The following is a 27,316-nucleotide window of genomic DNA, read 5'->3' on the forward strand; positions in this document are numbered from 1 at the left end:
GCTATACGAAAGGGTGCTGCCGATGGAGTAATTTCACTTTTTCCCTAAGCACGAGGACATGGCGCGTGCGCATGCTTTTTTGGTGAACCCGAAACGGTTGAATCAGAACGGAGAAAATTGGCATCATTTTTGTTTACCCAATTTGCCAATTTACTACGCAGTGTTAATGTAAAACAAACGTTCATAAACATGACAGTAAAACCTCGTAGAGGACTCCAAATTAACCACATTCCTAGCACATTCATTTCTAGTTTCAGTAAAACAATTTCATGATGAAATCACCCACGGCAATGTGGCAATTCTTTGCACCAGCCATCGAGCTGTACAGAATTTAATCTTTCGCCAGTTTTTGTTGTTGTTTTAATCAATATTTTCGCAAAACGTACGTTATCGGGAGACCCCCGGAGATCGATAATTGCTGCCTAATTGGTTTATTTCCTTGGCTTGAAACCATTTTATATGGTTTGCTTATCTGTGTGCAACGGTTTTTTTTAACCCAGCAGCCATTGATCCGATAGCCTAAAGTTCAGTACCAATCAAAGGAGGCACTGGTTTACGATCACTCCACGTAGCAGTTTATCTAATCAGAGGTTAATTTTGAGTAATTTTTGTTGTATGAATTTGAAATAATATGAGCAGCTATATTGTGATAAAAAAGCACGATGGAACGATGCAACGTGAATCCCTCCCAAAAGGTCCTTCCCTATTCACAGTTATGGGCTTATTTCGAACCGTTGACTCGTCTCAGAGTCCTCACTCATTATGATAACCTGTCACTCATCGGTGACATTATTTCCGCCGATAAAGCCCTTTTCTTGCATTATCAAACGGGTGGAGGGGGCCAGGAACGGAAATGATAAGATACGATACTGGTATTCACCGTCCTCCCGGATGCTTTTACAACGCCCATTGGGTGGAATTTATTGTGCAGTGTGATAAGCCCATTTATGTTCCTTCGATGGTTGCCCAGAGGTTCACGAAATTGATTGCCAATCTATGCCCTTGGGAAATATGAAAATATGAGACCAGGAAAAACTTACCTCCTCGGGTATTTCCATCGTTGGCGTCAAACGACCTTGACCGGGGGTTGAGGCGACGCGTCCGATGCACTTCTTCTGCTGCAGCTGCTGAGAGCTGGAGGGCACACACGCAGACAGTCGCGGTGGATCCTTGCTGATTCACGATCGTCTCCCCGTCAACCGATCCGCCGATGCACAGGGCTAAGGGCGTGTTATGTAATCCTGCACACTTATCCTCCCACACACCAGCACCGTCGCGATCGCACCCTACCAAACGTCGTCGGAGGCGTAGGTGGCACGAAGGGCTATTTTTACACACTCACCACCCCCTGGTCGCTCGCTCGGACGCTTTCCAAAAGCAAAACAGCAAAAAAAAGGACAACCCTTGATTCGCCCAACTTTCGGGTTTTGATTTCCCCGAACGCCGCACGTCGACGGATCTAAAGGACCTCTCAAAACGCGGTTGCACGTCTCAATTCGCAAACCACGATCGCTTCGATTGCTGCTGAGAGTTTGTAAGTTTTGTCAAAACCGACGACGACGAGGGGGCACGTTCTAGTGTGCAACGTGCAAGGTGCAAGAGAGTGACGAGGGAGGGCAGCGCACAAATGGCGGCGTTTGGCAGGCTGGCTGGTTACATAAAAAGCACTATCTCTCTGACATTGAGAAGCTCCCCCAATGTAATTGTAAGCAAAAGGGGGTGAACCGGAGGCGCAACGACTCTCCAAACCGGGGATGGATTTCCTCGCTGGCAACACACGCACACACACACACATGCACACAAACCGAACAGGATTACGCAATGGAGTTTTACACCAACGACACCGAACAGTGGGCGATCTTCACTTGCGCGATTACGCCACCAGAAACACACCGAAAGTGTACGCCGAAGGGTACCGCTAGAACAAGCGCCTGTTTAGACACGGCAACGATCACTTCCTCAAGGACACGGCACGTTACACAATCATTCGTGAGCCTAGTTTACTCGCGTGTTCACCAAGCTGTCGATCGTCAGGACCAACTCACGGAACGTGATAAGAGACGCGAAACCCACGAGAGTGACCCGCACAGGATACAGCCCAAAGTCCTTCGAACCGGACACGGACAGCCCTTCTCGCCCGATCCCCGTTAATGCTTGACAGCTATCGGAAAAAAACCCGCACCAGCGATCGCAACCAAAATGACGACTGACGATCTGCTCGACACTGGCCGAGGCACACGAGCAAAACGGTAGTGGCCGCGATCGTTAAAAAAAGATTCCACCACTTCACCGGCCTTTCGCGTGCTGATATCCCAACCCATCCCAGTGGTGGTGGTGGTGATAGTTGGCGGTGCCACCCGGTGGGTGAATGTTGGTAAACGAACAAATTGACGGTTGCACCCACTTCTGTCACGATCTGTGCGATCGTTTCGATCGTGTTTCGCTCTTCCGAAAACATCCCGCAGTCGGTGACCAATCCGATGGGTCTTGTTTATCGGCGGGAATTGGTGTGCAAACGTAAGGATGCGGTGACAAGATGGTTGACCGGAATTGGCTGGGTTTCTGAGTTGGGTCTGTGATCATATCAGCGCCAACAATAGCACCACTGTTGATTATATCCATTATACTGGCACAGATGGAGTTAGTCAGCGTTTGCATACATGTGACGAATGTTTCCATCCTCATTTGGGATTCAAATCGACAACGATAGGTACACAAAGTAGCAAATAATGTCAACGAGCCAGCTTGGGGTGTATTTAAAAAAAAAGCATCCTTTGTAAAGTGCTGATGTAAGATATTGTGCGTCTTGTCGTTTACGGGAACAACATGAACATAAAAATTGCTTAACAAATACGAACGTTGCTTTAAACACCATTCCACCTAATAAAAACAATCCCCACAGTGATGCACTGATGTGAAATAAATTTGTCGCTGATGTTCTTTTAAAAACAGATACAATTTAAAAATGATTCCTTCATTTAGTTTAATACCCTCGCGCTATGAATAGACAAAAAAACCAACCCAGTCCAGTGTGGCATGCGTTTGCAAATGCGCTTCATTTCACGATCCGCGCACGTGTCATGGCACGGGCGGAAGTGGCTTCGAACTCATCCCCGTTCGCCAACACCACAAACAGTATCGCTATCAATAACGATTATTATTACTGTAATTGCCTCTCATTCTGCGCGCGCGCTCCGATCAACAGCTCGCATAAAACAGGCCAGCTTTGCACCAAACCAAAGTGCACCGGAATGCACAACCCAAATGACATTTGCCAGCGCGAAAGGACGTCTTACGTGTGGCCTTCGCCGTCGGGACGCGTCAGGGGCCCCAGGGTTTTTGCGTAGTGTGGGATTCATAGAACGATTACCAGCCGGCGGGAACAAACAGCGCCAGCAATTCGCCACTCGACCGGTGCAATTAGCTCTTATCAACACTAATCACACGTATTAAGCGCTGCAATACGTTGCATTCAAATGAGCTCTTGCAAGGGTAGCATCGTTTGGTTAAACTGACCTTCTCAACGTGAGATCAAACCATAGGGGTTTGCATTGAAACCATTTGTCTAATTCGCCTGATAAGACCGAATGTAACAAGAATGCCTATTGCTCTTGTTTTACCTACGAGTCTGAGTTCTCTTATTTTGTTGAAGACATTCGTCATTCTATTCACGCGCACGTATGGTAATTTGCAAGTTTTTTTAATCAGCTTTTTCACATAAATTGCCTAAACAACCCTATCCTAAAGCAGAAAGTTGCATGTGATATGTAAACATATTGAGTGACAAAACTGACTACAAGATCTTCGCGTATGATGTAGTATTATTTGTTAATGTAATTTCTACACGGTCACTACTTTCTAAGCAACTTTCAATGCAAGAAAGGGGAAAAAGGAGGATACAGGATATTTGGGGAAGGTAAATAATGTACCTTGTACAGATTCGGTGGCGCTTTTCAGTGGCGATGCACCGCGAATGCACCGACACGAGCACGGGATCGCGAAACGGCCAGCGAAACCGTGAACGATATCACTAACACTAGCCGGGTTGGGTGGGGAGGGTGGTTGCAGTAAAAGTACGATCAATTTGGTAAATACTAGGTTCAAAGAAGGTGGAGGTGGCGGTGGTGATGGTGGTAATAGTGAGTAGAACCGCTGGGCGGCACTTTTCTAATAAATAAACATTGCATGCGGCCACCGAATGGCACGGTATTAGCTGCACTAAGACGGGACGCTTTAGAGCTTGCTTGCGTCGCGTATGTAAATCGGTTGCAGCGGAAATATCTCCGCAGTTGATGTAAAACAGCGCTAGAGTGCATAGGAGCCGTGGAAGACGTTGAACAAAACAGTTTGACGTCGATCGGTTGGATGCTAGAATGCACCTGCAATAATGCAGAAAAACGCATGCAAAGCGTAAACATGTAAATGAAGCATGTTCCTTTCGAAACCCAAAATAACCGAAAAAGAAATCTGTCTTCCTTCTGACACCGATTCCAAATTGACGCAATAAAAATCATATTAAAATTTTACATTTAGATGTAAAATAAAAAAAAAAGATTACATACATTTGTCCAACATGCTCCACGCTTCGAAAAGCCTTTTGAGTACATCGCGCCATGCAGTAAGTTCTCTCGTACTGGAACGGTGTGGAAGACTCTGCGTACTTAGAGAAGATCAATCGGGTTCCCAATGCACCCCGTCAGGTCGGTAATGGTAACAGCCAACCGACGGCAATGCTCCAATACGATGGTCGACGTAACGAGCCCGAGATGCACGAGGAACAGTTCATAGCAGCGGACCTTGTTCGCCTGTGTCCTTGGGAAACACGTCTCTATGAGGCGCCTGTGGAGCGGAATGATCATTAGCGTGGAAGATAGATGATAGTACTAATGATTATGTAACATACTGGTAGTAGTCTCCGGCCAAGATGCCCGCTATCAACGAAGGCTTCGTTGCAGGCAACACAGCTCCATGACTCGGGGGCTCGTTCGGCTTCAAGGTAGCGCCATGTTCGTCCTCAAACCACAGGAAGTATGCGTAGCTAAACGTGACATCTTTCCAGATCATCGACATGTAGCCTTTATCCAGGTAGGTGCGAGAAAAATCGACCATGGACCAAACCTACAAGAAGCCGCTCATTAGCTAGTGCCAATGTAAACGTGATTGTTGCTTACTCTATCCTTCAGAATGTCTGTTGGATCATGATCATCCAGCGACGGTGCCACAAGCCGTCCATTGTGCCTGTCAATATGCATGAAGTGTACCATCCCTGGGAACTCCTCCATATACGTGCTGACAAAGGAGAAAATTAGTTAAGGAAAATGTGTCCTTGCGGACGTGCAAAAATTACACAGCAGCTGCAAAAACACGCCTTTTTGAAAAGGATATGATCCCATGGTGAAGTTTTTTTGCGATTTCGCATGCAGGAACAGAAACACCTCGTTTAGCGTGTCCTCCGCGACGTCGGCAATATCCGTGACACGCTGCAGCCCATGCTCGAGCGTAGAGCACCCCGCACACAGCAACCGGAACAGGTCCTTCACCGACTCCACGAACATCGGCATGTTGGATTCGATCTTCACGATCAACCCATTATCGGACGTCTTGAAGTAGTCGCTGTACTTTTTTCGTAGTGTTTCCCACTTTACTGTAAACGAGCGGATGCTCTCGTCCACTTCGACGTTGTTCGATTTGACCTTCTTCAGTGCGTCGTGCGTGTGTTTCACGTAGGTATCGAGTGCATCGAACGCACCACGCAGATTGTCCAGATCGAACTGCAGCTGCAGGTTCTGCAGTTTGTGCAAGGCAAAAAACACGTCGTAAAGGTGGCTGGCCAGGGCTGTGTGGGCATGCTCGATCACCAGCACCAGCGACACGTGCTCGAACAGATGCACTACGTGCACTATGTGCGGAACGCAACCGGCGAACGACTGGTGAACATTTCCCTGAAAAAACACAATCTGCGACTCGATGCGACGACGCTGGCCACGCCGGTGGTGCATTTGGCATAATAAGTTAAGAAAAAACATATCGACAGCGGCCAACTCCTGCGCTTGCCGGGTGCTGTACCGTGCGAGGAATTTGCTACCGGCGAACAACAGTGAATGCGACCGTTGCGAGTGTGGATCTTGCTTGAGCCGATCAGTTGCAGCCTGAAGGGCAGATACCACAGTATTCTTTACATCCGCGTTGACCAGCAGTTGTTCGATGGCCTCCATCAGGACTCCCTGGTTTACAGCGTACATCGCTCGGTAGGTACCGACCAGTTCGGAAAGATACTCCACTTTGGCAGTATCATTTTTGATTCTTAAAAAAGTAAAGCATGCAATGAATGCAAAGGGTTATTTGACTTGATAGTAGGTCATACTTACGAGAAAATATTTGGCCCACAAATATACTTGATGAATGCGATAAATGCTCCCAGTTCGCGTTTCACCAGACCTACTTCTTTAGTGCTGATCTCCAAAAAAACGTAGCCTAAAAACTGAAGGAAAGTTTAAATTAAAATTTTGGAAAACATCTGTAACTTTATGTATAAAATAAAGTACAACTTATTTTCATGCCCAATTCAAACTGTCCGAGACACATCTTCTTTTATCTTTTTGTGTGATAAAATAAATAAAAATGTCGCGGTTTTATCTCGACGTGTAATTAAACTGCAAAAAAACTACCAGAAGTAGATCTTGTGTCGCTTAATCATGAAGCCCGATTCAGGTTCTAGCTCCTGTTTATAGCGTGAGAAAACGCCAACCAGCCGATGCATTTGAGGGGTTTCTTACGAACCTCTTCGAAGACAACGTTCAGGTTATTTTCCATCTGAATCGAGGTGTACGCATTGTCGAACTGGCACATCATGATACGTTGTGATGCTAGCAGCGGGCTGAAGATTTGTATCAAGACGTTCGAGTTGAGCTCCTGGGTGGGACACTGTAACAAACAAAAAAAAAAGGATAACGAATATAGCACAACAGGACTATGAATATGAGGTACCGAATTTCGAGCCATCGAAGCACTTTAATGTCATTAATTTACCGCGGATTCCTCCTCCAGCAGACCCAAATCGAACGCCTGTTTCGACATCTTTTCTCGCATCCCTTCGTTGAAGTTGTGGTAGATTAAATCGTTCGTCTGATCAAACACTAGTATCCCTTCCATTGCTAACCTTCGCTAGGCTGTAGCAGCACGGCAAATAAATGATTTTAAGGACACTGGGACGGCTTTTGCTCGTGTTTTTCTTTCGCACAAAGACGAACAGCTTCTGGTTGAGGGGTTTCAAGCCGAAAACCTTGCGCCTGACGTACAGGCGCGGTATCAGTTTACGATTATCAGTGCAAGCGAGAGAGACACCTGGAAGAGAGTTTGTTAGTATTGTTTTCTCGCTCTCTTTCCTTGTTCGCTTTCGTGCGCATTCGTAAACATTCATCCGGCGAATGAACACTTCTCAGGAAAAAAAAAAGAAAATGAACATGAAATCAGCGGTAATGACGTTTCTCAATTCTATAACTTGAATTTACAGCACAATAATATTCGTTAACCGACAATTCGAACCATTCACCAAAATTTTATACTTAAGAAGAAATGTTAGAAAAATGTTACCGTTATATGTAAAGTACCTTATATTTCATAGATAGAAATTTGAACGATCTTTTCATAGTTTCACCATTACCTTATACTTCTTGCACCCGTAAGCGATGCTGAGTCAAGAAAGCTACATCAGTCATACATTCCTGATGGAGCAGCTCCGAAACATCATATTTCAAGGATTCCTCATATGCGTACAGTATGCTAGTATCGTACAACATCATCTTACAGTGGGCGAGTGCCAGGATGCAGTTCTTCAAACGAGCAATCGTTTTTCGGTCCTCTTTGCTAACTACATCTTCCAGGTTTTGTGTGAAACCTCCTCCTTCTGGAAATTTGAAAATAAAAATGATAGTATTAGTAACGCGCCCCATTGTTCATCGGTACCTCAATAAACATTACCTCCACCTTCACTATTGGTGATCGGTGCTATCCAAATAAAACCATTGTTGCCCAGAATGATTGAAGCGCCACATGATAAATTGTGGAAATGCGTTTTGCGGCGTTGGATAAGCGAAGGAAACACCTTCACCAAAATTCCCTGGGACAGTTTACCGTACTTCAAACTTCGTGTGTGCAACGATAGCACTCCATCGGAGTGGACGTTTTGTACTTCGGCAGATATCAAATCTCCTTCCTGTAGATATTTTCGCATCTGTTTTTCATCTTCCGCACCTCGTCGCCGTAATTCACCACCGGGCAGGTTCACAGACGACAGCAGCAGCACCGAATCCAACCGGGAGTTTGTGTCGACCTTCCAGCGCTTCTCTTGAACCTCGGTTACCCGCGCCACAACAACGTCACCGATCTCCCCTACGTACCGACCTTTCAACGCCTTAACCGTGATGAGCTTGTTAACCTGCACCATCACACCCGCTACGGAAGATTTGATCATATCATCTTCCATGTATGTTCCATGACCACTACAGTAAGATAGAAAACCAATTTATAACAAAGTATTATTTGTAAGGTTACGAACAGGGATTGGATAAGTGACTTCCTACCGCATAAAGCCTTGTTGTTCTGTGACGACTTCACCGGGTGTAAACAACCGTTGATTCTTTCCTTCATCAGTTATCAACGGGATTTCCACTCGGTCTGAGGCTAGGCGTATGGTAACGTGCGAAGACATGCTCGTTCTTTCTAAATGCACCTTTTGAATATCATGAAACTCTGCGTATTCTACCTTCAAACTACTCCTATTTTGTTAACCAAGAAACTACCGCATGTTGTCACCATTTGACATATGTTTCGCTCCACCACCGGCAATGACAGCATGCTGTTATTACGTTCATCTGCTGTCAAAACTCAAAATAACGAAAATCACGCAACTTTGCCTGTTTACCGGGAACATATATTATTAGTGTGCAAAGAGAGTCATATAAATCTCACCAAAACATGTCTTTAGAAATGGACGATTGCGATGAAGAAATGCAACTCCTGATTGCTGACTCCATGCAGCTGGCAGACGAACTGGTCGCGTTAACAGCAACTGAGGAGCTACAGCGAACCCGGTACAGCATCCTGAAGGACATCGATTCGGATGTAGAGGTATACGACCGGACGGTGCTTGCCTACAAGGAATCCCTGGAACGGTTAGCTTTGCTAGAGCACGGCATACTGCATGGTTTGAACAAAGTGTCCGCGGCCCCAAGTGATATCGCTGCCCAACTCGATCGACTCGAAAGTTACGTTGAAATGGTTGGTGAGTTGCTACGTGAAAGGATCTCCTTTATGCCACCGAGCTCACTATCCAAAGAAACTTTCGCAACGCTCTATGAACATCAAGAGCGGCTTGCAACGATCGAACAGCAGTTGGATCGCATCGCTGCCTTGGTCGATGACAAACAAGTTCGGGAGGTGGCTATGATTGTAGCATCCTTTAAGCGAAAAACGAACAAGCTGATCCAGGACATGGGCAGCATTCTTAAACTTAACACACTCCAAAAGCAAGCCGTCTTTGGATTCTCCAATAAAATCTTCTATGGGAATCCATCATGAGCCACCGTAATGCACAGTATCGCCAGTAAATGCTGCAACAAGCAATCACGCGACCGCCTTAATATTATTAATGTAATTTATTCTCTCGGCAATTGGCTAAATACATCATACATTATATATCCCGTCTATGCTTTGTAATGGTTGTATTCATTTTCCTTGATTATTTCCTGATTTATCAGCCACGGCAAGCGGGGAGTACAGCCCAACGCATCATAAATGTATAGCTCCTGAATTTTTCATCATAGACCGTTCCGGTGAGTATCGGGAGTGTTTGTGTGTCTTTTCATCATTCACTTAGAAACGAAATTAGTAGGGTTGACTACCGAAGCATATGAACAAAAAGCACATGAAAAGGTGCAGGGAAAGCAAAGGGCATTTTTTTAAAACGGAAGATAAAAAAAACCCTATAAAAGATACGAATATCACAACAACTCAATATTTCCTTTTTCTATGCTGGGCCGCGTGCCGTTGTACGAACAACCCGTACCATTCTCATACTACTGCGCACGACGTTCGAGCTGTTCAGCCGTGTAATATCCTTTTTCGCAATTGATTCAATACAAAAACATGTTTTCATTTACATAACTAACATATACATAGGAATCCTTTCTCGTTCTACCCGTCAACAAATAAAAAATAAACAATGAAACATAATTCTCACTAAGGATGTCTTCTCTATTATTTCACCGCACCAGAGGCTCTTAGCCAAGTAGAATAGTTTTTTTTGTTGATTTGATTACATGGAACGAAGAGTAACGTATTTTTATAAAACAATTTAACAGGTTTAACATACCATCAGGTTCACACGGTCGATCATCAATTCGCCGTTATCGACTTTCTTAACTTAAATACTATTAAAATAAAAAAAAACATCACAAACACCAAGCCAGGAATCAACTTTTATCGCGTTCCACGTGTGGCATCGTTGTGTTGTTCATTCGGTCCATTTTTGTTGCACATAAAAACCACGACTTGCACAACAGTAAAAGGACACCAAAATATGCTGCAGCGTCCCGCAAACATAATTGAGTGCCCAAATTGCAACATTCCAATTCCGATCGTGACATAATTCATGCGATCATCTCGAAACGGCACGTTCCATTCGATTAGGGAGATATGCTTTTCACCGATAGATAGATGCCATAAGTTTGTTTCCTTCCGGACAATTCGTTCGCATGCCATGTACAGATAAGAGGTTAAACATAAAATTCAAGAAACTAACGAAATACACGCGCCAAGAACCGGAAGCCAAGACGACGCAAACCAAAGACATTCAAAATACACGGAAAATAAAGTCTGGGCGAGGGAAAGGATGCACACTACTAAACTGTAACTGTGAATGCGACTGATACTTTCGTGTTAGCAAACCTAATCCGTGGTAAACCTGAGACCATCCGAAGTAGATCGCCCCGTGGCATTCGGTTTCCTTCAGGTGTTTTTTGTTGCTTCTAAATTACTGTTGATAGCCGCCACCGAACTGATTTGGATTGTAAAATTGAGGCATTCCCTGAAATGAAAAAAAAAACCCACACAATTCGCACCGTTAGAAAAAGGAACATCCTGAGCGGTAACAATCAATCCTCAACATTACATTACCTCAGTGATTTCGTTTGTCTGCGGTGCTTCCGTCGCGCTGGGAGTATTTCCAGGCACAAGGAAGCCACCCGGGGCACTCGGCATTGTGGGTACGGCCGGAGCCAATATTGGAGCATCCCCCGGACGGCTCGGAGCAGCACCAGATGGATTGAACACGTCAACGTACGATCTTTTCAATGCTGTGCGGGTTCAATGGAAAATATAATTAGTCCTTTGCCTGAACCTACTCCCAAATAAGACCACTTACTTCGGTTACGTTGCATTTTGTACATGTTCGACTGCAGCGTAGGAACTTTCGTTGGTTCGCCTGCCGGGTTTGCAACGGGGTTGGAAGAAGCATTTGTTTGTTGGACATTAGCGTTGCCCATCGGGTGGACCGACGGCATTTGCATATTGCCACTGTCACCCATCACGTTGGGCGTTTGTTGAAAAGGTGCCGTCGGTGTGCTAATAGGCTGCGGTTGCTGTATGGGTCCTGCCGATAAACCAACTGTTCCTGGAGGACCTCCCATCGATGTGGGACCATTAGCTGATGCCATTGCAGCCGGTACGAGATCTGCCATTTTGGGCGGTGGTTTGTAGGCCTCTACTTCTGCTTCATTTTCGTCCGTGTTCACCCAACGTTTCGAAACTTCATCCCAGACAATCTATTGAGCATAGTTATAATGGTTATAAAACAGTGTTAGCTCGGTGTCATAGAAACACTAGCCAAAAGATCTCCTGTTACCTTTGGATTCTTATCATCAGGCAATATCATCTGGTTCTTCGGCTTCAGGGAAAACTTATTCCAGATTCCTCCGAACCATCCCGACCTTTAAATGAGAAGAAAACACACATCAAACCGGTGACCCTGTTATCCTGATCATTCGCCGCTTCATGCATTACCCTTGAGCACCGCCACCAGCTCCGCCGGGTGCTGGCTTCGCATCCTTTGCGGCCGGTGCCTTTTTCTGTTGGGCAGCGGTTGACGGTTGCTGCGCCTGTCCGGGCACGACCTGTGGTCCCCTGGTACGCTGGTCATCGTCCGTATCATCGCCGAAACCGGGCCGCTTCGAGACGGAATTGGGCATTGAGATCGTTGGTTTTGGTGCCTGCCGAACAGTTGTAATAAGCATGGAAACACCGTTAATGAGCAACATAGATAAAGGTTTACCACCTAACATAGGGAGCATGTTCTACAAACTATTTTATGTATCAAAAAAATGCATAAAAATTAAACGGGAGCAATGCCAACAGCAAAACAACGAACGAAGAGTTATGCGAAATTAAAGCCAAACTGAAACTGAATCACATAAAAATCAAGATCAAATTATTTAAAACATTTTTTTTGCTAGTACACACTGAAGGCAATCAGGATTAGATGGAAGCAAGGACTCGCGCACATGACGAAGCACACAAACACTTCGCGCCACTTCCCGTCGTCGATGTTGTACGATGGAGCCTTCCTAAGAAACTTCATTTACTACAACGGGCTACCTGGCTATAAAACGTTAGTGCACTTGTTAACAGAAAACGACAGTTCTAACAAAACAGTCTAAAATGGTTCGTCGATCGCGTACGTTAGCACAGCACGCCCGTGTTGATTCGTAACCGAGCGTCTGCGCCGCAGACTACCGAAGTCCGTGCCCTCAAAGTAGTTACGGATTCCCTCATCGATAGTGCTCTTATCATCCGCCCGGTTGTCACTGTTCGATCCATCGCTCCGTGTCGCACCGGCCACTCCCGGATCGGAACTTTCGCCACTGTAATTGTAATCCTTGAAACGGCTACAGAACGGCATATCGATGGGATAGGTCCCATTGTACACCACATCTCGGTTAACAAGGAAACCATCTCGACGGTGGCGTGCCGTAAAGAGATATGCCTTCGATAACTTCATCGAGGAACCCTGTCGGTCCGCGAACGTATGACTAACCGGTAGAATTTGGCCATCCCTGCCAGCGCTTCCCGGTGCCGGTTGTTTGCGGCGTTTCTTTCGAAGCTTTCGCACGAGCTGACCCGAACCCTGCTCCTGTACTATCCCACCAGACTTCATCAGTCCCTCAAACTGCACGTGCTTCACAGGAACAGCCTGTTGCCGATTCATATGCTGCTGCTGCTGGTGGTGTTGCTGCAGGTGGTGTTGCTGCAGGTGGTATTTTTGCACATGCTTCACATCACTGTTGTTAGCACAATAGTCACCACGAAACGTTTCTGAGAGCGGCGAGCTAGTGCCACTGCGGTTGCCTTTGTCAATGCGATCGCTCACAACAACGCTACTTACGCACGCATCCCGCTGCAGATGGGTTGTGTGGTGGTAATCGAAGGCCACACTTTCGCCACCGACACCAGGCAGATCCTGGCGTGTGTGGTGTGCTTGGGACACGGTATCGGGACGCGTTCCGCTAACGGGCGGAGAAGGCGACGACGAACTTCGATCGCATGGCTGATGATCATCTTCATCTTCCTCGTCCGCCTCATTCTCATCCTCCTGCTGGTGATGATGGTGATGATGATGATGATGATGGTGATGAGGTTGCTGCGACTGTTGTTGCTGTTGTTGCCATGCAGGATCCTGTGATCGTAGCTGCATTCCGTTTCGTAAGGAGGAAGTAAGCGTTTACACAGTTGTGTGTGTTTGTGTGTAAGTGCGATGATGTGTGGAATACACTCTCATAAAAACCAAAGAGGGGCTAATGCAAAAGCAAAATGCTTAAGCTCAACTCAATAACGACAAAGTTGCTACGGTTTGGGTACTAAATTAAAATTTGCTTCTCATATTTCCATCGTGGAAAGTAAAGCAAAACCTTATTTACTAAACTCAAACCGAAAGAATCCTGCTTTCATTTAAAAATGTACTGCTACCGGTAACGAAACAGAATCTTTTTCCTAATGGAAAGATTAAAATCTATTCACCTCACTATTTTCAGCAGCGCCCCAGTATCCTCCATCGTAGGTCGGCATTGCACCCGTTGTGTCGATGCTTGGAGGGGCAGGTGTGAAAATGCCCGCTCCGGCCGGTTGCTGATGCTGATCGTAGCTGTTATACTGACTAAACTGCTGCTGCTGTTGTTCAAAATTATTGCCTTCTTGTAGCTGCGTAGATGCATGGTCAGCATGTGGGTCCATCAACGACTGTTGGTTGATCGATTCGTAACCCTGATCATAACTTGGGACCGTATTCGATTCGTACGAAGGAGCATTCTGCTGTGACATCTGATATTGCTGCTGTTGCTGCGGTTGCTGTTGCTGCTGATCACTGTACTGCAGATTGAGCTGACCAAGCTGCTGGTTGATTTCGTTAAACTGCTCGTTAATGTCTTTCGTCTCGGTAGGATAAGATTCAGAAACGGCGGGTTGCTGATCAGCATCACGACCCACAGCTTGCGTTTGATCAGTTCCTCCGTATCCGTAGCTGCTGTAGTCATACGACATCTGGCCGTCGCTGCCGTTATTGTAGCTCGCAATGCCAACCGATGACTGAAAACGTAAGGCGGGTTCATTCGTCGTATGATTCGGAAGGTAAAGCCTTAGCTTCACAAGTACTTACGCTGCTAACGCTGACCAGGATTTCGTTTAGCCGCTTCAACCACTGAGGATCTTCTACATTAGCGTAGATATTGCCCCGCCCGGTATTGTCCACGGACTCATCAAGTGCTTTCTCCATCACAGGATCGTAATATTTCAGTCGATCGCCAAGAGTGAATATCTGGTAAAATTGCGTAAATTTTTTAAATTAAAAAACATATTTTATAAATTTCTGCTGGGATACACCAGCAACATCATTTTCACCATACCTTGCGCACAAATTCCCCATCGAACTGATAGGGATCGTACTGTATTTGCTCGGCTATTTGTTCCATGTAGAGCAGACACTTAAGCTGCATTCCCTGGTCAAGCATACGACACGCCAACAAATATTTGTATCGCTGTAACAAAAAATTATGTGTAAAATACATGTGTGACAGTTTACTTATGCCCGACTTTTCTCTGCCGTTTACGGCGCATTTTTGTCCTTCAAACCATACCTGCAATTCCTTAATCGTGTAGCGATCCTCGTTCAGCGAACGAGCGTACTCATAAATTTCAGTCATCATAATCGACTCGTTCGTCGATAGCTCGCGGAAACTGCGCTGGTGATGCGCAGCACCCAGCAACACCAGGCGCACGGTTGCACTGTTTCCGCCACCGACGACGTCTGGCTTTACATCAGCAAACCGACCGAAGGCCACATCGGACAAGAGGTAGCAAAAATGTGCGGCATACAGATCGCCACGGTTCAGCAATGTGTCGCCGAGCGTGGTGATAGATTTTTTAATGAGCTCCGGTTTGGCGGAACTGTTAGACATCAGCATTGCCAGATGCGGACGCCAATCGCCCCACTTTTCATCCAAAACGCTCTGCCGAATAAATAGAAGAACAAAAAAATCATGTTAAACATATTATTTTAACAAGAAAAGGACCAATGTTCGATTCTTCTCAAACCATACCGTAACTGATGCCGGGGTTCTGCCGCTGAACAGTTGATACAATGTTTGCAGCGGATCGTTAAACGTCAGTTTGTTGGCGAACTTCATCATTACGTTCGCGTGCTGCCGCGAGTCCACCTTCGACGCAAGGAACAGTGCGTGACCCCAGAGGTTATGCTCGGTGGCCCACTCGAGGGCTTCGCTTATGTTTCCGTAAAGCAGATAGTTGCGGAATTTATCGGTAATCTCAACCTCGGAAAGGACCTTCGGGGTCAACTCCGACATCAGCTCCTTGGAGTCTTGACCACCCTCCAACGATGGTTCCAGTGCATCCTCGCTCTCTCCATCACGTTGCGCATCTGCCTCGCGATGAGGACGCTCTGCCTGCGACAATGACGAATTACGGCCGCTAATGTTAGGCGACCTTATCGCGTTTGCGGTAAGCATTTCGAACGGATACTCATCCTTATTGCGCATCAACAGCTCTGAAATATCTGTACCGACAAATGTCTGTAAGATTGTAGGGGTACCGATTAGTACAAAACTATATCTCGATACAGTACAGATGTGCAACACACTTACGCCATTCTGCCGTAGCAAGAGGATGATATAATTCCATAGCAAAGCAAACGAACTACGGTTGGCTCCTTGCGAGGATGAATGAAGGCTGTTAACAGAATTACCCCGTGATTTGATCAGTGCAAGCGCACCACCGTAGGGTGGCCCTAGACGAAGCTGTTCTTCGCAAAACTCTATGACCGACTTTTTATGCGTTATTCCCTTGACAAGCGGTCCCGGGTAGGTTTGGAACAGTTTTCTACTTGCATCGTTTAATCCTAAAAGAGCACATAAAAAGGGTGTAATAATCACAAAGGGATTTACTAATCAACGAATCCAGCTTACCTAGACTATATATCTTCACCGTGTCTGCCATCCCATTCATGGTCAAGCGATTTTTTGTCGATATGAGCAACCCGGCGGAAACGTTCACAATCGGGTGAATTTCAGGAAACTTGCGCGGAGTTAAACGTTCCGGTTCCATCATCGACAGCTCGGTAGCAGTGTCCGGTTTTGCAGACGCGTCCGTTTGGTCGAGTCTGAGAGCATCGCAGTGGAAATTTCAAATAAAAAAATGGTTAGTCCACCAGAAACCACCATCCTAGGCGTTGTTGAATTTCAATAACCAATTCGTTCGTCCATTTTCCTGTTCATGAGCTATTTCAACTGGACAAGAGATACCTTCCACTCACAATGACTTTCACAACATCAATCTACCGTAGCTGAAAAAAAGCTGTGCACATGCACTATTACTTCTACTAAAGCCTATGTGGGTCGATAAACCGATACTTAGGTTATTCTATTCGGTAGCCGTAGTATGAGATGTAATGTATGTCAACCAAAACGGTACTCATGCTCTACAAAACAAATCCCGAAAACAAAACAAAAAACGTAAGCTAATGCATTCATGCAAATAGAGTCGTCGTATGAGAGGGGTGTGCAAAACGAAAACTACTTGAAAATGTAACATAAAATACCATGAATGAATGGATAGCGCTTTCCCCGCGAATAAATAAGTGATATAAAAAAAAAGAACGATATAAAGAAGGACGTAAACGAAGAACTGATCGAATCTAAACCGATAAGGGATGAAATGATAAAGTTGAAAAGCACCTTGGTTGAAAGTATCCGCCCGCGTCGCTATGGTACGTTCGGTCCATTGCCAGCGATGTGTTTGCACGCTGGTGGAGCTGCTGCTGTTGCTGTTGGTGCAGGAGCGAGTGCTGCGTTTGATGCTGCTGGTATGCTTGCACATGATGGAACATTGGTGGCAGTGACGACGGTTGACCGGTCATGTCGGTCATGTAGCTCTGGTCAAGCAGGGATACCGGACCTGCAGCACCACCGCCGCCCGAGGCGGCCGCCGATGGTAGCGATTGATTATTGAAATGACGATGGTACTCCTCGGGGTTGTACAAACCGGGAGGATGCATGAACGAGGTGGTCCGATTGAACCTGCAGGTGAATAGAACGCGGTACAATACGTACCCACACGCGTCGTATTGCTTCGTTATCGTTGTCTGTTCGTTTGAACACGGATTGCTACCGGTTCCGGTGATTGTGTGTTTTTCTATTTTTTGCGGAAAGGAGTACGATTTTCTCTTTCATTCAGGACATTGCCACAACACTATTGTGCCTCAGGACATGCCGAAATGTACAAAATGGAGCTACGAATAACGTGTCCATTTCTAATTGCACTAAACATATACATCATGTGTAATTGAATTGCAGTTCTTCCACCGCCTAACAGAAGCTACAAAGAATAAAATTGTTCGAAAACCAAATTGCACGCATCACCCCCTATAAAGTGAAGCGTTATCAGGCAGATAAAAGCTAGAAAACGCACCTAACAGAAGATAGTTCTGGCAGTGCATTCTATGAATGAGTATGAATCCAAGAAAGATGAGATGATATGGAATGCTAATTGATGAAGCCTTCTAGTAAATAACGGGTGCTCATGGCCTATACGATCAGTGCAGTAAATTAATTGTCTGTTTATAATATTTTTTCATTCTTTTCCAGGTGTAGGATGTAATTAATTTATCTACACTTAATGTGGACCGCACAATTCTACCTTCGTTGGTATCAGCCCTATTGCAAATGCGTCGGGTACAATGAACAGTACATGAACAATGAACAACACAACGTGGAATGTTATAGATTGATGAAAGAACAGAAAGAAAGAAGAATGAAAAAAGAAGTAAAACTAATTCAATCCACATTCCTTCCAACGTGAATTTCCGTGTTAACAAACGGCCAACATATTAATAAAGCGGTTTAGTTAAACCATATGCAATACATTTTAAAGTGAATATGATGATAGGCAAACCAAAAATTCACAATGTCACAATTTGCACGCACTCAAGAAACCAAAAAGATGAAAATAATATTTAAAAAATCACAATTCTCACATTGTTAACCATTTTGATAAATTTTGTCCTTCATGACTAAAACTTCAAGTAACTGAGCCAAGGGAAAACAATGAATACACAGGTTGTTCCTATGATAAATCTTCAATACATGTACTAATTACCGTACGCCAAATGCACACTTCATTTATAGTTTTATATATACATACTTTGGATGAAGTTAAAACATCCAACATTGCTGAATTCATAATCAGCCATTGACAAGGAATCACTATTCGAAATATTCGTGAATTTTTTTTCGCATTTTTCAACCGTCGTTATTTTTCAACCGGAGGAAAACAGACAACATTTTATCACACAAAATAAAAGCCACACAAACCACACACACATACATATATTGATGATAACCTTACCGTTCCTTATCGTTTGCCGAACTGCGCCCAGAATGAACCGATTCGCGCCCATCCGTGGCCAGCAGATCGCGCTGCAGCTGATTTGCCTGCATCTGTGCACAGTATGTGCGATAGAACTCGGCGTACGCCTGTGGGTTGGTGCGCCGTAACTGCTCGTAATACTGCTGATGCTGGGCGTAGTAGATGTACGGATCGTAGTACCCACTGGAAGGACCGTACGCGCTACTGCTGCTAGTCATCCCGTAACCACCAGCGGCACCCATGTACTTGCGATCCTTTTCCTTTCGATCATCGCGATCGCGATTTTCACGACCACGGTCACGATCGTTTCCATTTCTACTTCCTGCACGATAATCCTCCTGATCATAACGACGATCATGACGATCGCGACGCTTGTCACCATCTCGGTGGCGATCATCTAGAAAAATTAAATATATAAAAGTTTATATGTTATTAAAGCTCGTTATTGACTATTTGTATTTTTAAACGCATGTGATATTGGATAGAAGTAAATTTCATTCGTTAACATACAAAATGTATAAGACTCATCTAAAACTTGTCTCTACCTAATGCTAAGTGTAACTATACTACACATAATAACTCCCGTGCGATGTAGAAGCTTCATAAAATAGTTGCGATTTTCATAAAAAACACCCAAAAAACAAAGGATCGAAATGTATGACCCGACGTAGCACCCCGCTAACCAACGGCACAGAACGAACGAGACGAACGAGTTGCACTTTGACTAGTGACTCAAACGATTGCAGTAGTGTGAAAAAAACCTTGCTTGAATACATAATAAATGTATCCGAAGGTCGCCTTTCAGGTTCATCAAATTTTAAACGACCATACGGGCACAGTGCGATTACTTCAACGTTGCCTCTTTTCATATCCACGTCAGTGAACTGTTGTAGCTGCTACTAGCCAGACCGTACGGAATCCACAGATAATTGCAAGATCAAGTTGCCTTTTTCCAGCGGTAAGCGTGTAAGATGCTAGCAACAAGGCGCAACAATCGGTTAGTGTCAAATCCTGTTACCTATAAGGCAAGTCCAAGTCAAGTACCTTACGAGGATCTTTTCTTGTCGTTTTCTAAGGCGTTCGCTCTCGTCAGAAGATGTACTGTTGCCGGATGAACACTTCTTTTGGTCTTTTCCCAAGCATGGTCCAATCGAAGACTATCGTAGAAGGTCCACTATTGACTGGCGGAAGATCCGCATGCTTTTCACCGATCCTCGCGGGCTCGAGCTGCAGCACCGACTCTACCGACTGTTCCTCACCGGTGCACCTTTCATACGAGGCCGATCTACGCGCGATCTAAACACGGATGAGCGCCGCCATCTGGCAATGGTGCAGTTGCAAATGCTGCAAAGCAAACGCCTGTTTGACTACGAAACCTTCCTCGAGCGGCCGGATCTGGCTTCCGTATACTACGCCACCATCGCCGAGTATGATATGTCGCTGCTGGTGCGCTTGACCGTCAACTATCTGTTGTTCACCGGCGTGATCCGGATGTTTGATTCCCAAACCAAGCGACTAGCGCACGTGATCGGGCAGACTGAAACGGGAGAAATTACCGGTTCGTTTGGGTTGACCGAGGTGAGTCACGGTACAAACGCTCGAGGTATACGGACACGTGCCACGTACGATCCTGCCGGAGAAGAATTTGTGCTTCACACGCCAGACTTCGAGGCGGCCAAATGTTGGGCAGGAAATCTTGCTAAAAGCTGCACGCACATGATTGTTTGGGCGCAGCTGTACACTTCCGATGGGCGGTGTCACGGAGTTAGCGGGTTCTTGGTACCGATTCGTGATCGCCACACGTTACGTACCTTCCCAGGACTGTTGGTAGGTGATCTTGGCGAGAAAGCAGGTCTCAATGGCGTAGACAATGGGTTTATTCTCTTCCGCAACTATCGCATCCCACGGCACAATCTGCTTGCTCGGTTCGGAGACATCAACCCGGACACCGGGGAGTTCGAATCGGTGTTCGAAAGTGCCACTGAAAGGTTCGCCCTTTCGATGGGCCCGCTGGTGCTTGGACGGGTCAGCATCTGTACGGTATCGCAGACTCTGTTGGCCAAGGCGCTTACCATCGGCATTCGCTACTCGGCAGCGAGATGTCAGTTCGGTCCAAAGAACGGTGATCCAGAGCTACCGATTTTGGAGTATCAATCTCAGCAACATCGATTGTTGCCACACCTTGCCACGTGCGTGGCTTTAAAGCTGTTCAACTGCTGGTTCGCGCGTGTGTCCAGCGAAGCGCAGATTATGATGCTTCAGGCGGGACCAATTCCGAACGAGTTGCTGCTAGAAGTGCACATAATTGCGTCCGCCATCAAGCCCATCTGTAGTTGGGCGGCTCGCGATGGTATCCAGGATTGTCGGGAAGCATGCGGTGGTCACGGTTATTTAAGGATGGCAGGATTGGCAGACATACGCGCTGACAACGATGCGAATGTAACGTATGAGGGTGAGAATAATGTGTTGCTGCAGCAGGCCTCACAGCAACTCGTGAGCATCCGGGCGAAAGGTGACTATGTAGCCTACTCCCTTATGTCGCCCCTCGGATCTATGAAGTTTTTGGCAGAATACGAACAAATCATCCAACAGCGTGCCAAGTGGACGACACTGGATCAAGTTGTTGACCTTCATGGTACGTCCGGGAAAACAGCAAACACTTTAACACCGTAAATTCACCTCGATTCCTTATTTTTCTGCTTGATTGAAGGTATTCTCGCCACTATGGACTGGATCACAGCTTACACACTTGAGCAGACATATCGTCGGTCCGAGCATTTACTACAACAAGGCAACAGCAAGTTCGACGTCCGAAACGGCACACAAATATTCTATGCGAAGGATCTGGCGCTCGTATTTGGCGAGGTGAGTCCATTTCTACTGAAGGGGAGGTAATGTTCTAACATTGATTGTTCTTCGCGTTCCAGCGCACCATTTTTAGTGCATTCTATAATTTTATAGAGAACATGGAACCGAGCCCGGAAAGAAGTTATCTCGAGCGTCTTGCCCAGTTGTATGGAATGACGCTGCTCTTAAAGCATATGGCCACACTTCTGGCCGCCGGATATGCCACTAGCAACGCCCTGCAACTGGTTCAAGATGCGATTCTGCAGCTGCTACCGACTATAAAACGGGATGCAATTGCGATGATAGATGCACTGGCACCGCCCGACTTTGTTCTCAACTCGCCGTTAGGGGCAGCCGATGGAGACATCTATGGTCGCATGGAAACGGAACTTATGGCTGGTACGGGTGTCACCGAGCGGGCAGCGTGGTGGCATGAGATTCTGCCTAGCACAGGATCAGCTAAGTTATAATTCAAAGTGACCCGCAATTGCTGCGAGAGGACGCACGTCGAATAAACTAGAACGTTTCATATTTGATCTACTTTAGGACCTTTCTTTTCACCATGAATAATCAGCATAGTAAAAAAATGTATTCACAATTGCTGGGTCAAAGTAAGCAGAATGTTTTTTGGGTATACAAGCACACCGCAATAGACAATCAGTGTAAAGTAAATCAGCGGTTTTTGAGGCACTGAATTCGTACAAAAAAAAAAGAATAATTCCCGAAGCTCTACCAACAACGTATCCTTAATGTAGCATATCATTTGCCAGCGAGTTTCCCCAATACATTCCACGAATGATACACAATCAATAGGAAAATTAGGCTATAAAAATATTCACGGTTCGCACACAGGAAGCCGTCCGAAACACGGCAAAAAAACTGAATCCCATTTCTTAGACTATTGCATTGCGAAAACTTACCTTTTCTACGGTCATCTCCTCGGTAACGATCGGAGCGTTCCTTTTCCTTTCGCTGGCGTCGATCCGTGGGATCCCGATCACGATCTCTGCCACTGACGGCGCGACCATCCTCGATCGGTCCCCGGTCGTCCCTTTTCCGGTAGTAGTCATCCCGAGACGTGGGACCATATCGTTTGTCCTCCTTGTCGTACCGGGTCGATCGTTCGGTTTCATATTTTGAGCCGTCCGTTTCGTAGCGACTCTCGCGGTCGTATTTGCTACTGCGTCCGTAGCGTTCCCGTTCGCGATCGTATCTGAAACGAGAATGAAAAGTCAGTCTTGCGTTTTCCCAAAAAACACTTTTCTTATACAGTGATTTTATCGGCTCACCTATTTCGTTCACGATCCCGATCGCGATAATCGTAATCGCGATCCCGATCGTGGTCTCGATCACGTTCCCGGTTCTTGTCACGATCGCGCCCATTATCCCTTCGTTTGTCGTTTTCCCGATCTCCCGTCGGACCAACAGCCGATGCACGCGTATGCCGCGATCGCTCATGTCGGTGTGACCCGGGTTCGATTCCCGTACCGCTTGCACTGGTACCGGCCGCACCGTGGCTCGATTCGCGCTCCCGTCGACGCCGGTCACGCTCGCTGTATTCTGAATCTTCCGTATCATACCGATCGCGGGAGCTTTTGCTTTTGTTCGATCGACGCAGGTTGTCGTCCTCGCGGCGTCCACCCTTCGAGCCGCCGGTCGGATAGAATCCACCCTTTTCACTCTCATCCGCCGTCGACGTGTTGGAGGGTTCCATGCGGGACGTATCCGCTGTCACGTTTGATTCCGTTTCTACAGTAGCGATCCCACCGGCAGAGATGCCGGATGCCATCGGACCAGGACCAGACGCAATGTGTCCCGCATCAGCGTTACCACCCACCAAGGATTCCTCCCGCCGATCGTCAGGATTTTCACCATCCATTACCAACTCCCGCTGTTCCTCGGGCATATCGAGAGTCGCTACACCGGCGGCGCTAGAACTTGCCGCTGCGGGAACAATGACCGGTACGGGTGCAACCGGCACCGGTGCTGGACGGTCACTTTCCAACCCACCACCCGGTACGACTCGCTGCTGCTGGTTGTGATGGTTGTGATTGTCATCCTCACCCGGCACGCGGTACAGATTCCGATCGCTCATATCGACCCGCTCGTGATGATGATGTCCGTGTCCGTGGTTGTGGTGATGATGCAGATGATCATTCCTCGCATTTATCGACACCACCGACGGCATGATTGGTGCTGAACTATTGTCCGATACCTCGCCATCTGCCTGGCGTTCGAGCGATAGATCCGATGCGTTTTGAAGATCCATCCCGGGCACCATACGATCTAGTCCGGGAGGTGGCTCAGGAAAGCTTTGACCGGCACCTGGTTGTACCATCGATTCCGGCTGCTGTTCGTTTTGTCCCGGTACGTAGCGCGACAGCCCGGGCGGGGGAAGTCGACCATCGTTGGAGTCGTTCGCATTCTCTCCGAGTTCAGGACCGGCTGAACGTTGAAGAGCTCGAGATGAACCGCTACTGCCTGAAGAAGCTTCCACGCCGTACCCGTCCTCCGAGAGGTGGCCCGTTTGGAGATATTGATTACGATCGTTGTTGGGTGCGATTTCCTGATTCTCCAGTACATGCTCTCGTGGCACCGTTTCGACCAGAATTTCCTGATTTTCTGGTGTAAGCGATTGAACGCTGTTGACGTCTTGTGCCGCCCAAGATTGCCGGAGTGGAGGTTGCTGATACTGATTGAAAAAGGGTCCTCCTGCGTTTGCAGGAGGCGCTGGCGTAGCCGTTGGTTGATTGCCCAATCCCGGAGTGGCAGCGTGCGATCGACCAGCGGTACGTTTGAAAGGATTGGAGGAGGATATTTGCATCGCTTTCGGCGGTGGACCACTGACCAACGGTGGTGGTGCAGAAGTGGAAGCTCCAGCTGCTACCGGAGGTCCTGCTGGTGGTACTGTCGGTCCCACCGTCGTATTATCCACCGGAGGAGGCGGTAAAGGAGGCGTCGTGGATGAGGACTTCGTAACCTGCGATAACGATTCATTCACGATCGGTCCTGCGGCAGCAGCGGTTCCGGCAATGGATGGTGGCGGTGGAGGGAACGATTGCTCACCCCGGTAGGTGTTCTCATGGCTTCTCCCACCCACGTCCAACGGTTCCTGCTTAATAGTCAACGCTTCTAGCACCTCGTCGAGTTTATCCGGCACACCAACGGGCGCTTTTTGATAAGAAACATTCCCGTACGATGATTGCGGCATGTGAGCACTTGCCACATTGTTGACCGCGTTCTCCGCCGCGCCCTTAGAGATGTCTTCATCCGAAGGCATTGCCGTGGTCGGCTGAGAGGTCCCTCTTTGATCTCCAATGGGATCGCTCTCCAGCGAGCGATCACTGGATGAAACCTGGCTCTCAATCGACCACTGCGGTGAAAGCGTCTCCTGTTTCAGGCGCTGAAGCTGCGCATTTGCCACGGACCCACCCACGTTTATCGGTTGTGGAAAGTCTTCATATGGTTGCTGCTGAGGTGGAGGTTGCTGAGGTTGTTTCGGTTTCGACATCGCATCCGCCGGCACAGTAGGCATGCTTTGTGGTTGCTTCGACGTGTCTGGCACGGACCAGTTCCAACTGTTGTTTCCCGACGTGTCGAAACTGTCAGATATCGCCTGGCTGAAGGTCGGTACCAGCTGAGGCGTAGTCGAAGCAGCCGGATGCGACGGAGGACGTTGAGGCGTGCTGCCCGGTTGCATCGACGGGGCCGTGAAAAAGCTATTCGGCTGTCCGTAGGAAGTCTGTGGTGCGTATCCTTGGGTGGGGTAATGCTGGTGTTGGCCGCTAGGTACGAACCCCGACTGCTGGTACCAAGGTGCGCTCTGCGGGGCGCTATGATTCGGCACATAGTTGTGATTTTGCTGATCTACCCGGTTGGCCATACCGTCCCGATACTGACTTCCGCCAGCCATTGGATTCATCGGCTGTGGGTGATGTTGAGGGTGTTGTTGCTGGAAGTTAGGATTCGTCGGAGGTTGTTGCCCATTTGGACCCATCACTTTTGGTGCAGCTGAATCCATCGTAGTGCTGGGCGCCGTTTCGTTCCAGTCGCCCCAATCGTCACCCCAGCCGTCCGTGTTGTTGTTCATGTTCGTAAAAGCGGCCGAAGCCGAAAACTGTTCCGCCATGTTTCGACACCAGCTTCCGGTAGGAGGCGATTTCTAACGATCGCGCTTCTTAGAGCCCGATAACTAGAAATGTTTGTAGCAAGCCGGCGAAATAGGCGAGATGTTGCTTAATTTTAAATCCTCACCATCTGCCGCATGCTTGTGAAACGGTTGAAAAAAAGCTGCAAAGAAAATCAAATTAATTAGAACGATAATGGGAGTTGTAAGATAATGTTTAATTGGAATTGTTTTTCTTTTTTTATATATGCCTTTCCCCAAATGAAGTATATCAATGCTTGTAACAGACGGCACAGCATATCACACTAAAAACTTATCGGGATTCTGTTGCGATATCGTCCCAAAAGCATTCTCCCGTGCCCCTGAACTCGTACACGTTGGATAACATGCAACGTGTCACCTGCAGCAGTTTGATGCTCACGGCGAACTTAGATATCGTACGTAGTTTATCTATACCGTCGTATGTACCAACTTCGCAAGAAAGCTAGCAGTACCGGCTCGATATTGAGACAACAAATCGACGATTTTACATCGTTACAATCGCTGCAATTTCAAGTAGTAATTTTACTATCGCCCAAAGCGCTCCAGCAAGGGCAGAAAAGACTTTCATAACAACCACCCCACTTTCAGCCACCAGAGCTTGCCAGGAGAAATTGTTTGCCATTGGATGCGAACGTGGCGGGGCATGAATTCGATCCATTTCATCCCCACTTCGACGAACGAGGCGATCGATTGAAAATGTTAGTGGAAAAGTAAACTGGCCGTGAGCAGACGAGTGTGCGAATGCTGGTTCATTGCATCCGTATCGTATGGGACGCGAACGAGGCCACACATTATCAAACAGCAAAAGAATTATTGCTCACTTTCCGTAAGATTTTTTTTACCATTGCTGTTTCGCAAATTCATTGATTAAACGGAGCGATTTAACTGTTACAATATCACATTCCACCGTTAGATTGTAAACCTTTTGACACTTTTGCTTAACATCTTACAGCAGGTTTCAATAACACTTGTATAGGAGCATTCTTCCTCCTTTTTTCACTTAACGATGCTTCCATGGTATTCCTCAATCCCAATCGGAGAGATTTGCGGCACATTACTGCCGCTAAAAACTCATTTATCCCGCAACGCGTCCTCAACTTACTTTTTCACGGACCTGCTGGAATCTTTCCCTTCGCACTTTATGTTGACGAGATGGACTGCACAGATTCTATCATACGTGGATGCCACTACACAAGCACTGAACGCGTTCGCTATTGCACAAATAACAAAGAACGGAAACAGAAGTTTCGCGATTCCGTTTTAATCACAGATAAAACGGGACGATTTCGCGCAGTGGAGAAAAATAGTATTTTTTCC

General features: G+C 46.8%; 3 protein-coding genes across 4 annotated transcripts; all 3 read right to left on the reverse strand.

The window, feature by feature from the left end:
• Positions 1–4,661: 4,661 nt before the first annotated feature.
• On the reverse strand, positions 4,662–7,152 carry LOC128720764 (BLOC-3 complex member HPS1). Its single transcript, XM_053814459.1, has 7 exons — positions 7,030–7,152; positions 6,781–6,924; positions 6,369–6,481; positions 5,386–6,303; positions 5,172–5,286; positions 4,904–5,118; positions 4,662–4,839 (listed from the first exon to the last, which is right to left on the reverse strand). Exons 1-7 carry the CDS (start codon positions 7,150–7,152, stop codon positions 4,662–4,664), a joined length of 1,806 nt encoding a protein of 601 aa, XP_053670434.1.
• A 512-nt stretch (positions 7,153–7,664) lies between these two features.
• LOC128731902 (exosome complex component RRP4) lies at positions 7,665–8,710 on the reverse strand. 2 transcript variants are annotated; one of them, XM_053825058.1, is made up of 3 exons: positions 8,583–8,710; positions 7,981–8,501; positions 7,665–7,903 (listed from the first exon to the last, which is right to left on the reverse strand). In XM_053825058.1, the coding sequence occupies exons 1-3, from the start codon at positions 8,708–8,710 to the stop codon at positions 7,665–7,667; spliced, it is 888 nt and encodes a 295-aa protein (XP_053681033.1). The 2 variants fall into 2 exon arrangements, with proteins under 2 accessions (XP_053681033.1, XP_053681032.1); XM_053825057.1 differs by having other exon boundaries at positions 7,665–7,906.
• A 956-nt stretch (positions 8,711–9,666) lies between these two features.
• On the reverse strand, positions 9,667–25,960 carry LOC128721633 (uncharacterized). The gene is made up of 16 exons (XM_053815406.1): positions 23,121–25,960; positions 22,752–23,044; positions 18,964–19,381; positions 17,295–17,636; positions 16,527–16,720; positions 16,206–16,459; positions 15,645–16,133; positions 15,183–15,554; positions 14,952–15,083; positions 14,705–14,863; positions 14,071–14,634; positions 12,061–12,266; positions 11,903–11,987; positions 11,423–11,822; positions 11,176–11,354; positions 9,667–11,086 (listed from the first exon to the last, which is right to left on the reverse strand). Exons 1-16 carry the CDS (start codon positions 25,958–25,960, stop codon positions 11,033–11,035), a joined length of 6,981 nt encoding a protein of 2,326 aa, XP_053671381.1. The 3' UTR covers positions 9,667–11,032.
• Between the last annotated feature and the right edge of the window lie 1,356 nt (positions 25,961–27,316).

This window comes from Anopheles nili, chromosome 2 (assembly GCF_943737925.1).
Source record: "Anopheles nili chromosome 2, idAnoNiliSN_F5_01, whole genome shotgun sequence".
In the NCBI taxonomy this organism is placed as follows: domain Eukaryota; kingdom Metazoa; phylum Arthropoda; class Insecta; order Diptera; family Culicidae; genus Anopheles; species Anopheles nili.